At 42.2% G+C, this 15,000-nt stretch overlaps 1 protein-coding gene across 5 annotated transcripts in view; it reads right to left on the bottom strand.

The window, feature by feature from the left end:
- Positions 1-1,823: 1,823 nt before the first annotated feature.
- Positions 1,824-15,000, bottom strand: part of ZBTB20 (zinc finger and BTB domain containing 20) — a 764,386-nt gene continuing 751,209 nt past the window's right edge. For all 5 annotated transcript variants that reach the window (XM_042954830.1, XM_042954828.1, XM_042954831.1 and 2 more), the window contains 2 exons: positions 13,384-14,988; positions 1,824-2,320 (listed from right to left, as the gene is read on the bottom strand). In XM_042954830.1, the coding sequence (XP_042810764.1) occupies positions 1,899-2,320; positions 13,384-14,988 (2,027 nt within the window). In that variant the 3' untranslated portion in view covers positions 1,824-1,898. The remainder of the gene's footprint in view (positions 2,321-13,383; positions 14,989-15,000) is intronic.

Below are 15,000 nucleotides of genomic sequence, written 5' to 3' on the forward strand. Positions count from 1 at the left end.
TCTTTAAAACTTTCCCAAAAGCAAGGGTTAAGAAATCATCTAAAGGACGGTCATCTTATTTAGCCCTCTCAGCCATGGTGGAAATAGTCAGAAGGTGACATTTGAAAGGAAGAAAGTAATTTTGGCATCAAGGCATCCTGATCTGTACCAGGCTTCTGATAACGCTGCTCTCTGTAGTTGTGAAGGGTGAGGAGGCCTGAACTCCTCCTCCTGGCTGACCACAAAAGGAAAACCCATTTGTCACGGCCTCTAGACTACTAGCGTTTCCTTAAAGAAAAGAAGTAAAGTCAATAGAAATTCTAGAATCATAAGATCTCAATGAACTTATAGAGAAGCAAGGAATCTGTTTCTGAAAGATAAAGTCCTCCCATGAAAAAGAACAGAATTCTAGATGGATCAGTTGAAAAAAAAACTCAGTGGAGCAACTTAACGCTTTGCTAAAAGTCAAAGAACTACGTATCAAAATACAAAGCAGCAGGTTCAAATTACAGCAGGGATGGGCTGGCCACAGAGGCCCTCAGCAACCCAGGCAATACTTAAAATAATAAAAATTAAGAAAAATTAAAAAAAATATGAAGAAAATATCCTTCCTCTCTTTCAAATATAACTTTAATTGCCTTTTATTCTTTCTATCTGGAAGCAGTAGCGCTAACCTTAACAGTCTTGACTTACCAAAAAATATATATACGTGTGTGAAATAAAATAAAAGAGAAGGGATCGGTGGCAGTGTATGCAAAACCAAAACAAAAAAAAAATTACTTTTAACAATCTCACTTTTTTTTGTTTTTTTTTTTACACAAATACTGTCGTAAATATATTAAAAAAATCAGCATTCTATCTGGTAAACGTCACTTTTGCCCCTCTATAAAATTTTGAATTAAAAAAGCCTCAAGAACTTTTTATTATTCCCCCCCACCCTCCATTTCTCTTTCTTTTTCTCTTCCACAAGAATATATCCTGACACTTTTTTTTTTGTTTTTTTTTTTTGCAAAGATTGTTGGAAATAATCCTTCTCTTGTACCTAGAAACGTAGGTGCAAACCTCTGATATCTTTGTTTTATCTGCATTCCTGCCTTTCATGAAAGTCCCTCTTGATTGTGCTGAGGCTGTGGCTCAGCGAAGACACTGAATAAATACGATAGCCACTGTTGCTTGATGCTTGTCCAAGTCTTCCTGGCTTCTGCTGAAAGGGGGGATATGAAGGAGGTGGGCCAGGGGGTGCGGACTCAGCAGAATCTGGGGGAGAAGCCTGCCATTCGCCTTTCCCACACCACCCGACCCACTGCCCGTTCCCACCCCCCCCAGCCCTTTTATGAAATCAGACAACGTGGTAGGTGGAAAACAGCAGGGCCTTTCCTCTGGGTTTTCAACCAGAAGCGATATTCCACAGTTTTAACTGGTTACTGTGAAGTCCGAGCGGCCAGAATTGTGAAAATGTCCACTGAAACACTGCAAGCGGTGTACTTAAAGACAGTAGGCCTTTTAGATTTTGTTATAGATTTTTTGTAGTGCTCTTCACAAGTGAAAAAAAAAAATTTTTTTTTTTTTACTTTTTTTTTTTTTTAAAGATTTTTTTTTTTGTAAAGAAGGGTTGTATTTAGAGGCCAGTAGCTAGAGATCCAACCAGTGGACCTCTTGAAGCACTACCAGGCCTTAAGGCCACCATCCGAGGGAGGCTGGGAAAACTATCATTCACCCGAGCCTCCGGAAATGTAATGTACCAGCAGGCAAAAAACAGTTCTTCATGTAGTACAAAATGAAACGAAACAAAAAACAAAAACAGAAAGTAAAAACGAAACCAAAACATTTCTTAAATTCTAGTGCCATAGCTTTTTTTGTTTGTTTGTTTCTTTTTTGTTGTTTTGTTTTGTTCATAAGAAAGAGAGAAAGATAACTACTTATCCGTCAGACACGTGCATCCTCATGTGGTCGTTGAACTGCTCGATTTGGTCAAACTTTGCTGGACAGACGGAGCAGACGTAAGTGGTCCCCTCGGTGCAGGCCACCACCCCCGGGGGGCCGGCGCGGGCACCTGGGGGTGTTCCCGCGGGAGGGGTCCCGTTGCTGGCACTGTGCAGGGCCACGTGTCGCTCCAGGAGGGTCTTGTGGGAGAACTTCTTTTTGCAGATGTAGCACTCATAGGACTTCTCCCCCCGGTGGAGACGCATGTGCACATTGAGAGAGCTTTTCTGGGTGAAGCGCTTGTTGCAGATACTGCACTGGTATGCCCTCACTCCTGTGTGTGTCACCATGTGCTTGATAAGGTAATCCTTTAAGGAGAAGGAGCGCCAACAGATGCTGCATTGGTGGGGCTTCTCACCTGTCGGTGTGGGAAGAGACAGCGAGCAGGACGCAGCGAGACACAGCAAGGGAGAGAGAATGAGAGACGGAAGAACAAGACAACAGAAAACAAAAACAAAACAATTAAAAAACAAATCTGACTGGTTCACACTGCCCTGGAAAGATCCAGGCCTTCCTGGCCTGTCATGTTCTGAGAGACCTTGCTTTAAGGTGATGCCAGGACCACCTAGTTTTCCACGTCCCCAGGCCAGAAAATGGCTCTCTTGGAAAGCTACAAGATAGTCCCCCCACTAAAGCCTTCCAAAGGACATTCTGTGATGAAAAGGGATGGCGACTTTTAGGGGGTTGTTTTCAGCATCATCATGAGGAGATTTAACTGTGTGTTTCCCATTAATTTTATCAAACACACGCAAGAAATAAGAGAGAGGAAAGATCTTTGAAGACGTAGAGTTCTCTAGAATCTTTAGAAACCGAGGACAGTGGTTATATAGCTTGGCTCTTCGGGGGACAGTCTCCGTTTCCAGTATTCTGTCTAGTGAATGCACCTGTGCCCTGACAGGTCTGGAAAATATTGGCCAAGTCATTATTGCTCCAAAATATAGGCGCAAGTTGTTCTGAAAAGCTACACTTTAAATTTGATTTATCTTACACAGAAATCTCCCTGAAATGTAACGTTAGAGTTAACTGGCTATTCCATCTTGACTGCGCTGAGCTGCAGACTGGCTTTGTCTGGTACGGAGGTTGAGTAGGTGGTGGACAGCACAACAGAGTCAAATGGTCCTGTTCAAATCCGGGCACCAACGCTCGGCACGGCTCTCAGACGAATCTCCAAATGCCTCTGAGGTATACAGTCCTACTTACCTCACTGTGCTAGTGTTGACATAAATACATATGAAATCACTTTGCGGACCACCAAGGGTGGTATGGGAAAACTCTCATGGTATTCTTATTGCAAGACTATCCTTTCCCCCGACCCCCAATTAAATGGTTCCATACGCATTTTTGAACTCTGGGGTCAATTTAAAAAATAGTTTTCTCTTTCTTTGTTCTCAGCCTGTTGGCGGAAACCCTTCTTTCTCCTGTTTACTGTTTTGGTTTGCTGTTGGCTTAGAAACCGAATGTTCAAGCCTGTTAAAAAGATTAAGGTAAGCAAAAATATTGTTACTAAATGTAATACTACTACTACTAAATGTAGTAACATCCACGGACCTGTGACATCTCTTTGGATGAACAGACCCTTGTTTTTGTTGGTGCTGTTTGTTCTCAGCTCTGCTCTTGACAGGTGAGATGAAATGCATTAGGGTGTTTCCGTCTGCCCCACCTCATTAGTGATTGCCTAATGGAGGCACCCACCTCGGAGAAAAAAGTCCTTCTATGTACTCTTCCATAACCCAGCCCAAGGCCCCAAGCCTTTGAAACTCTCTAGTGTAACTGTTCAATATCTGGATTATGTATCGGGGTAGAAAATCTATTTCTTAAAATTGAGTTAACTTCCAATTAAAATATGTGCCTTGACTGTGTTTCCGTTTTCCCCATTATGAAACAGAAGAGGTTTGAGGTGTCATAGTAATAATGGCAATGAAAACAATCACCATGTATTCAGTGCTTAATATGTGTCAGGCTCAGTGTTAGTGCTTTATGTTCATGATCTGTTTTACAAAACTTGATCTCATCAGAAGCCTTTTCTCATTGTGTTTGTAAGTGTAAAAGGATATGTTTTGAAGCACAGGACAGTGAGGAATGGCTGTTTCATTGGAATCACTCTACCAATTTCTTAACAATGTCATTGGTCTTTGAACCCTTTTTTCCTTAAGTTATTCACAAATGTTTTGGCCTAGCTCCCTCTCCTCTCGACTCTTCTCTGATTTCTTTCCCTACATTCTCACTGATGGGACAGGATAGGTCCATAGGATCATAGGGTTAGAAGAGAAGAAGTTCACTTCTGGACAAATGGGGGACTTTAGGGAAGCCTCATTCCTAAAAGAAGACTTCAGTCTGTGCATGGTGTTTATGTAGGTACATTCTTTTGAAATGAGAGACTCCCAAAGAGAGACAGCCGTGTGTGTTATTTTTAGTTGGAACATTTCTGTCAGCTGTAAACATGCTTGAACTCAAGCTGGTCTTTGCCATCCTTGTGCTTTGAGTATGTACACTTTCTAGAGGCTATGATAGGCTGGCCAACCATCTTTTAAAACATATCCACCTATCACCTTTAATGGGAAGCTTGCTTTCTTAAGTTCCAGATGGTATTGTGGCTACTGAAACTTTATGTTTAAAATGCCCCTGCTATTTGAAACTTTCACCTTCTTACAGTGTGTTTTTCCTCTAGGCAAGGTCACTCATGAAGGCTTTTTGCTTTCACAACCTTCTAATCTGACTATAAATTGATTCTTCACAGTTGTTATCTTTCCCTCCATAGCATACATCTGTATGTTGTTTGTATGCATGTAGTGTTGGTTCAGCTGTTAATTATCTGTGTGACCCTGGGCTTTCTAAATCTCCCTGGGTTCATTTCCCCTTCTGAAAGCAAGGAGCTGGACCAAGCACTTGCCATGGCCCTTTGCAGATTTAGTGGCCTTCTGCCCACCCTGACCCACAACCCCTGAGGACTCTAGTCCAGGCCTTGTCAGCACATGACCTGAGGGCAACCTGCTTCAATCACTCACTGCATTAGCAGTCCCACATTTTAAATAGGACAAAGTATTCTGTTCCCTTCCCAGCCACAGAAAATGGTATGATAGTTAATGAGGAAAAATGTTTGTAAAGCACTTGGGAGCTCCTTAAAGGAAAGCGCTCTCTATAATTATTAAGGTGCTGTGTTGGTAGAGCATAGGTATTTCAAGAACTGTTGTACTAAATTGGGCATATTTTCAGATTAATCAGGTGTCCAGAACTTTCATTTATATATGTGTGAATTTGAGACACTATCACTCAGTAGAAATGTTAATATTTTTCTTTCTTGTTATTTTTCTGTCTGTTGCATATAGGGACCCCGAAAGGGCTTTCAACATTATACATGAAATGGATGTGGTCTGCTAATTGTTGCTTTCAGTGTGGAGAAAATGGCTCTTCAGGACTGAGACTATAGTCAGGAATGGCAAGCCCAATCATTGTGTTAGAAAGAGACACAACATCCAAAGCAGACACTAGAATTATAACATAAGGGAGAAGCTCATATAAGCCCCTTCACTTTAAAATGTTCCATTTTGGGCTATACCGATGTGGGAGTCAGATATGAATTCCATTTCCTTGGCTGAGTGACTTGGGTATGTTACTTAACCTCTATAAGCCTCAGTTTCCTTATCTGTAACTTGAGAGTAATACAATAAGACCTGTCTTGTGAAGGTATTTTGAAAACTAAAGAGATAAAGCACTTAGCACAGAGTATGTGATCATTTTAAGATAAAAAAAAAAAGTCAACTGTTCTTTTTAGTAGAAAGAAACTGATGATAAATGAAACCAACTGAGAAATAGTTTGCATTGCATGGGGAAGCCAACTCAGGATAAGAAAAATTTTTTTTCTGATAATCAATAAAGCAAGTGATTATACTGCAGCTATGTAATTCAGAGTTAAGGGTATAGTCCGCTCTCAGTTACATATGCTAATGACAGAAGCAGTATCATGAATAAAATGTCAGCAGACAGCGCTGACAGAGGGTTTCTGAGCAAGCGACAGCTGAGTTCTGGAGGCCAAGAAACTACATGCAAGTGGAGAAACCAAAGGGGCGGCAGTGTCCTTTACAATTCCAACAGTGTGGGGGGAGCGGTGAGCGTATATACTCCTCCAGTTTTTGATGTCTGTTCTCTAAAGAGCCTCTTTTAAACTCCTTCTCATGGACCAGCACCGATGCTCTACCATGAATGACAAGTGAGGGAAGAAAGAAAAAAAAAAAAAAAGAAAAGAAAGGAAGAGAGATACTGTTAGGTTAGTAGATACAGAGGGTCTGCCCAAAGTTTAAGTAAAAGATATCCTACTGGGCTGAGACACCCCAATTCTGAATAGTGACTTCTGTACTGGGGGCTCAGCAAGAACCCATTTATTCTGCTGATTCTTTCTCACTCTAACCAGGCTTCTCCAGGCTTGCAGAAAGCACAGTGAATGCTATTACCGGGATGTTTTCAGAGGCACTGTTCCCACCTGTCTCTACCATACTCTTGGCATCTCCATCATCTACTTTAACACGACACCCTCTTTTTTAGGTGAGTATGGTGAGGGGTCAGAAAACCAAAACTGGGAGCTTGGCGAGAGGGTAGGTAGCAGGGAAGGAAAAGGAGAGTAGGGGTCAGGGAAAGTGGTCACTTGCAAGGAAGGAGTCCTGGAATACAGAACATCAAGGTCAGAACAGAAAGTGGGAAAGGTTCAGTGGCAAGAATGGAAGGGTGCTCAGACAGAGTCACAAAGAGCTTTCATTGGCTGGAAAGTCTGCTCTCCACCAGAGAAGTCTAGCTGAAGGAAGGCCTACACACCTGAGATATGGTTGGTGTCCTTTGTCTCCACTTCTGAGGGTGCGATCCTGGTATCAGCTTGGACTGTGAGGCTGACTGGGGGGGGACTGTTTACTGGGGACACATTGCATTCAGAGAACATCTGTGGCTTCAGTGACAGGTAACATATTTTGGTGTTGGCAGAATTTTGAAGATCTCAGGGAACTTCATCCATGTTATTTAACTTTTCCTACAACTTTATGAGCAGGTAGATACTAACATCCCCAGAAGATGGTATTTCCATTAGAGAGGTAATGTCCTGAGGGTCACCCAACAAGTCAGTAACAGATGAGAGGATGATTTCAGCCTAGCCAGATTATCACTGCCTCCTCCTGTTAACGATTTCCTGCCCTCTGGATTATGCTGCAAAATGTATATTACTGTTAACATATATCTTCTTTTTTTAATAAGTTTATTTATTTTGAGAGAGAGAGAGAATGAGTGGGGGAGAGGCAGAGAGAGAGAAAGAGAGAATCCTAAGCATGCTCCATACTGTCAGCACGTAGCTGGATTTGGGGCTTGAACTCACGAACCATGAGATCATGACCTGAGCCCAAATCGAGTTGGATACTTAACCAACTGAGCCACCCAGGCGCCCCTAACATATGTTCTTAAATGGCTTTGGTAATTTTATGGTGTTTGTGGTTAAGTGCTTTCACAGAAATTATGCTATTTGATTCTTAGAGCAACCATGTAAAGCAAGTATTATTAAGATCCATATATTTTGTGGCAAAAAAACCTAAGGCTCAGATTGATGGCAGAACTTCTATAAGGTGAAGTTTACCACTCTCAGAGAGTGGTAAAACCAAGGCTTTCTTATTTCAAATCTTATACTTGTTCATTTCTTCACTGGCTTGATATAATTAATAGCCCAAATTCTGTGTGAGGATTATCACATTATTACCTTGATCTCAGCATTTTTACACTATTTCTGACATGTTATGTTACTAAATTCCTATATCCATTTACATCAAATTCTTGGCAGAAATAGCTGAGCTTCTCAAAGTAACAAACAAAATTATCATATATGCAGAGGACACTAACAGACTAAAAACGGTCACCAATAAATGGGCTGTTGATAGTATGATTCAGAAAAAGCCCAAACATCTACCATTTGTTAGCGAAGAAAACACAAGTAGAAATGCAGATACAATAAATTCTTCAGAAAATAAAAAAAGAAAAAGAAGGAAAGAAAAAGAAATTTAAGTCTTGCTAGAAAAATAATGCATTTATGTATAAGTCCCTTGAATTAAATTCTCTGGGAAAACATGCCCACATTTCTGAACATTCATTCACTTACTCACTCAAAAAGTATTTGTTAAGCTGCTACATATGCTAGCTTGTATTCATATATAGAATTTAAAGCAAAGAGTCCTAAGATTGGGTCTTAAAAGAAAGTTCCACCTGGATAGTATTGCGAGATAAAATACATGACACCCAGTGAAATCTGACTTTCAGAAAAGAAATGAATAATATTTTAGTCTAAGTATGTCACAAATACTGCATGGGACATACTTATGCTAAAAATACACTTGTTGTTTATCCAAAATTCAAATTTAACTGGACATCCTGTATTTGTGTTTGCTAAATTTGGCAAACCTATACCTGCTGGTAAACAAATACTTCAAATGCCATCCTGGTCATTCAGTTCATTCACTGATCAAACATTTATTGAATGTTTATTATGTGTAAGGTATTATGCTGGGTATATTGAAGTATAAGGTATAGATAAAGATAAATATCTTTATCTATCTATCTATGTACCCACCTACCTACCTATCAACCATTTCTGGCTCACAGAGTTCACATTATAATAGGAATGTGCAGACACAACCCCATAATAATAATACAAGTCAGTATTTTAAGTGCCAGGAGGCGTACATCTGCCATGGTCCTTGTGCAGTTTGAGAGCCTTAGCTCACCTCTCATACATGAGATATTTGCCTCCGTAATATAATTTAGCCACTATAAAAATCAAGCTGTTATTTTCAACTGGTTTAGTTGTTGCAAATGCATAGGTTCTTATGAGTGGAATTTTAGGGAACAATGCTACGTAACAAAAGCAACCTGATGTCATCCTCGTCATCACCCAGCCTTCTAGGGAAATGATTCCTAGCTTAATGTGAATCAGGGCTCACTGAAACACAGATTACTGGGCTCCATCACAGTGTTTGTGATTCAGGTCTGGATGAGCCTGAGATTATGTATGCTGCTGCTATGGGGATCACACTGTGAGAACCACTGCTATTGGGTTATTTTTGCATTTTCCCTATTGCTTGACTTCCATATGCACACTGACACCAAGTCTTATCCTTCTGTGTCCTCTGTCCTTGCCTTCCTATTCTTTTGACTTTTGTTTTGTCTCTTGAGGGGAGGGGACATAGAAGAGCCCTGCTTTGCTCCATGACAGGACGGTTTGTGTTTTTGGTTTTTTTCTCTGACTCTCTTATTTTCAAATACCTCCTTAACTCTTGGTTTCCTTTCTCACAACTTTTATGAGGCTGTAGTAAAGTGAACTGGAGAAACTCTGAGGAGAAACTCTAAGGAGAAACTCTGTGGTTTGTTTGGGAGTGGATAGAATGGTTAGGTGAGGGGTTTTCTTTTACTCTTAAAAAAAAAATCATTAAAGAATGAAAAAAAAATGCTGATGTTATGAAGGAAGTTCAGGGGAAATCCAAGGAGCACCACATTGCTTCAGCATTTGAATTCCATAGAGGATGGAAACCTGTTAAGAGCTTATTATTCAGAGATGTGAGACAGAGCAAAGAATCTCAGTGTCTCTTGGGTGGAGGGGGCTAAGATAATAATGATGATGGGTTTTTTTTTTTTAAACATTAGCTAGTACTTTACCTTCTATGACAAGCTCTTAAATGTAGCATACCTTTACAGCTACTCAAAAGACAAGAAAATTATTATTTCCATTATAAACTCAAAGAATCTGAGGGTTATAAAATTAAGTGACTTGCTTATGGCCACACAGACAATTAAAGGAACCCAAACTGAACCCAAATAATATAATTCTAGTATAACTGTCTTTCACTTATGTCCCACTCTAAATTTAGTGGTTCCCTGGTTCCCTGGTTCCCTAAGGGAACCTGGTTCCCTGGTTCCCTAAGGTAGAGCTTAGCTCCAAAGTCAATACAATGGACTACTGATTTGTTTCAAACACTTCCCTTCAATGAATATGTGGATCATTAACACAGAGCCCCACAGAATTTTATTTGGAATCCCGATTTCAGAATAGATTCTCTGCAGTTGTCCAAAATAAGTACTATTTACATTAAACCTTTGAGTAACTGAAATGCAAAGCCAAGTACCCTGCATAATAGCTGTGATGCAGAGATCTCAAATATCTTTCCTTTTAATTCTATCAAGCTGCTCTTTCTCAGTAAGATTCTTTTACATTAGATTGTAGAGATTATACAAGATTATATTAGATTATACAGATTATATTAGATTATATAAGAATACTGAAACCATCCATACTTTTCCAAGTATTCCTAGTACTTTCTAGAATCTTTTTAGAGCAACATTTGGACTTTTTTGCTCTGGATTTTTATCATTTCCACTGGGCTCCTGTGAAGCTGGGAGGCCCCCTTTTTTTTTTTTTTATGTTTTCCCAAGAAACTGGAGAAAACTTTGTTTTGAAATGGAGGGCGCAGTGAATCCAGGTCCTGAATTACTTCCATATGTTCAGGCTGTCATGCCTTTTGAAAAATCTAGACCAATTGTTCTTTGACTTTGTTAGGTTATGGATTCGTTCCATTAGACAAAGGTCTTGATAGACAGATGGCCCTTCCAAACTGCCACTGACAAATAATTCAGGGTGAATGGGAAGAATTTTGCTTCTTTTGAATGAGGTGCTCAAGCGATATCTGTGTATTATTAATTGTTCCCAGACGTAGCCATGTCATACACACCAATACAAAACCTTCATAACTTACTGAGGACCTTCATAGTTTACTAGGTTATCTAAAGGCTAAAGGTTTGAGAATAATTTAGATTTAGATTTATGAAATGACTTTACTTGTAGGTTTTGTATCTATGATGTCTAAGTGTACAAACCCATTGCTGGTTTTCTCGTGGGCAAATCTAGTTATTTGGGTTAACCACAGAATCCTTTAGTGAATCCACTGGATAAATGTGTTTATATAGCAAAAAGACAATTTTTGATAGTGCACTGAAAATTTTATGTTCCAAGTTTAAAGTCTTATTTCAATATGTGATCTAATAGAATTTGTGAATTTTATATCTACTGGGTCTACTGGAAGGGATGCACATTGGGGGATGGGGGGGTGGTAATAGAAATGTATGGATCCAAGACAAGCAAACTAAACTTTGGCTAAGGATACACTTCCACAAATGGTCTCTTTTTCCTCCTTAATCTTTAATTTGATGATTTATGTGACAACTATTCAGGAAAAGAAAGGGAAAAAATTTTGAGAGCACTTTTGTAAGCCATAAAGTGCCACATAAATAAAAATATTACTGCTTGATCCATTTACCAAATAATGATGATACCCATACCACATGGAAAACTACCCCTGATTGATCTCAGGTGATTAATGAATTCACATTTACCCCAGATAAACATAGTGACTTACCTACCTGATTCCTGCTAAATTCAGTAGTGAGTTACCATGTTTATTTGGAAGTGTGAAAATTGTCATCTTTAAGAACAACTGATTCACATAAAGGCACATGCATAGATTTACATAATGTCTTGCCTTAAGCTGACGGTTAAGAAGGCAAAGTTCATTGTAAGTAACGTTCGGTTTTAGTTGTTCACTTCCATGTTGGGTACCTTATCTCAGTGTTTGTTTTCCTTCCCTTCTATTTCCTAACTTAAGTTTATGTGCCTTATGTCCTATCCCCTAGATGCCTGCTAGCTTATCTGAGAAACAAAGTTGCTTTGAGGAACTAATTTATTTTCATGTATTATAATTCTAGTATATAATTTTTTCTGGCAACTTTTTTGGTTTTTAACAGGGTGTTCTGGAACCAGAGGTATACCAGAAGAGTGACTCTTGTGATAAGAATTTCAAATATGGTGATCACCATTGGGGTAGGCATTTTCAGGTACAAGAGAATCTATGTGACATCATATCACATATGTGGTCACTTAATATGGAGGAGCATCTGTGGAATTCTCACTTCTGTGTCTGTTCTGTTACAGAGCTGGAAAAGGGCAGCTGGGCTGGGCAAAGCGCTGGGAGGGCAGGAGATCTTAGCTCTAGAATCACAGAATCCAGGGATGAAACACCATCTCACCCAATTACTCACCTAATGATTGGGTCCCCCCTACAACATCCCTTTGAAATGATCATCCATTCTCTCCTTGAACACCTCTAATTATAGAAACTCAGTCCCTTTGGGGGCTGCCTATCCCATCTTAGAGAAGCTCAGACCATTAACAACCCTTTTCTTTTATTTAGTTGAAAGAATCTCCTTTATAACTTCCAATCATTGGTCCAGTTCTACCTTTTGGAGCCAAACAGAATAAGCTTAATGTCTCTTTCCTCCCAACCATTTAAATAAAGCTAGCAATACTAATGTTAGCTCCCATTTATAGAGTGCTGATTATGGGCCGGGAATTGTTTTAAGAGCTTCATGTATTAATTCATTTAATCCTGAAAATAACACTATAAGAAAGATGTATTACTATTATTCTGTTTATATAGACAAGGAAACAAGTATAGAAAGATTAAGCAACTTTCCCAAAGTGACAACGTTTAGTAGTGCCTAAGTCTAATTTCAAACCCAGGCAATGTGGGTCCAGAGTTCCAGCTTAACTACTACATTATGCTGCCCTTGAAGCTCAGATACTTGGATGTGGCTTCTATGATGCCCTGAGTCTTTCCTGCAGGTTGAACAGCCCTAGGACCTTCAACTATGATATGCCATGGCTTTGCCTTCCTTCGTCATCCTAATTATACTCCTCTGAATGGGCCCATCAGTTTATTGTCCTTTTAAAAGGTAGTGCCCAGACTAATCTGTGGTCTCTAGGTGTTGAAAATAGAGAATAAGCAGTAGAAAATAGAGTGAGTCTATCACTTCTCTTCATTTCAGGGACCACAAATGCAGCATAAGCTTGCATCAGCCTTGTGGTCTCTTCAAGCTGATGATTCATACAGAACTTACTACAGACTAAATCTTTCATTCCTATTCTGCGTATATGACTTTAGTCATATATGACTTTAGCCTATGACCACCGCACTGCTGTAGAAGGAGTGTTCACAGTAAAATGAAGTGACTAGAGTATATAATTTCCAAGGACTTTTCCAGTTCTAAACACCTAGGATCAAACAATGTATTTCAAATTCCGATGCATTTAAAGGATATTGTGCCTGCAAATTCTTCATCAGACTTTTTTCCCATTTGCCCTTCTACATAAAGGGTTTCTGTGATTTTGTATTTTGGTGGCACGATGCTTCATTCCTATGACGGGGGCACCCTTGGGGCTTCTAGAAGATGGGTCCTTCTAATCTGAAAGATGACTCTAAGACTTGCCTTCCACTGCTGTCCTGCCCCTCCCTTCCTACAGCCCCCCTGACACCCACAGCCCACTTCCAGGTCTCCAGGAGAGCCTACACTCACCTGTGTGTACGAACATGTGCTTGACGTAGTTCTGTTTGGCGGTGAAAGTCTTGTTGCAGAGAGTGCACTCATAAGGCTTTTTTTCGCCCTGCCCACTGGCTGTGCTGTGGCCTGCGGATGGGGCCAGGGGCTGTGGCGCTGGCAGCTGTGCAGTAAAGGTCGACAGGCCGGGCTGGGACACTGTCACAAACTGGGTCTGCTGGCCTGCCAGGGGCTGTGGCAGGCTGAAGAGGAAAGGCTTGGGGCCACTGCCCGCGGGCTGGGTAGTGAAGAGGGCCGGCAGGTAGGTGTTGCCGGCTGTGCCAATGACCTGTGTGTTGCTGGTCAAGGTCAGAGGCATCCTCAAGTTGCTGGTGAGGGTTTCTGTCTGGCGTAAGTAGAGCTGGGTACTTGGCAATGGCTGCCCAATGGATGTGTTGACCGAAGGCTGCTGCAGGACGCTCTTGTCGGAGCTGTTGCTGACAGTGATGACCGTGTTGTCCATCTCTACCTCGTTGCTTCTCTCCGGGGAGGAGGCACCTGTTTCTAGCTGGTGCGGCTGCGTGCCGCCCTCGGCAGGAGCTTCCGTGGCCTGTTCGGCTTGGGCAGGTTCGGCCTGGCCATCCCGCGCTGCCCCTGGCCCGAACTGCTGCTCCACAGAGTCAGGCTCGGTGCCTATGGAGGAACTGACGCCCGAGTCGAAGCTCTCGCCCTTGGGCTCACTCTCGGTGCCTTCCGCCTGGTCGGTGTCTTCCGTGCACTCCTCGGATTCGTTGCGCTCCAGGATCTGCACCCTTTGCTGCCCATAGTAGTCGTAATCGTCCTCCATCTCCTGTTTAATGTGGATGTTGCCCACCAGGGTCTGGATGCGCACCGGCCGGGGCTGCTTGCGGCAGTGCGTGGTCTCGGGGGTGGTGGACAGGTAGCGCTCCATCTGCTGCGAGCGCTCATGGATGCGCGTGATCCAGCTGGGGTCTTCCATGTGGTGGTCACGGGGCAGGCCGAGTGCAGTCTCGTGGTGGCTGACCACCGCACCGCTGTAGAAGGAGCGCTCACCGCTGCCGTTCTGCATGGAGCATGCGTAGAGTGCCGAGTAGATCCTGTCCACGCTGTGCTGCGGGTGGCTCTGCAGGTAGCCCGACTCAGTGTCGCTGCTCTGGCCCGATGTGCCTGACTCGGGAGTGCCCCGTGGCGTGTCCTGGCCGGAGTCCTGGATCCCCGGAAACACATCGCCCACGTTCTGCGACACGATGCGCGTGCACTCATCGATGACTGTTTTGATCTGCAGGATGCTGGCGGCCGTGAGGATCTGTAGGGCTTCCGACTGCGAGACGCGCAGCACGCCGCTGTACATGAAGTCAATGAGCTTTTGCACCGACTGCACCGACACCACGGATGGGATCTCGATGTCGCTGTAGCCCAACAGCAGCTTGTCCTGGAAGAAGGGGCTGCCGGCTGCCAGCACGCAGCGGTGTGCGCGCAGCATGCTCCCGTGGATGCGCACCGTCACGTCACAGAAGTGGCCACGGTTGCGCTGCTCGTTGAGGGTCTCGAGCACGGAATTGCTGAAGTTGTGAAGGTTGATGCTGTGAATGCGCTCGGTCATCCCCTTGCAACTGATGTCACCTGCACGGTGGG

Source organism: Panthera leo, chromosome C2 (assembly GCF_018350215.1).
Source record: "Panthera leo isolate Ple1 chromosome C2, P.leo_Ple1_pat1.1, whole genome shotgun sequence".
Lineage (NCBI taxonomy): Eukaryota > Metazoa > Chordata > Mammalia > Carnivora > Felidae > Panthera > Panthera leo.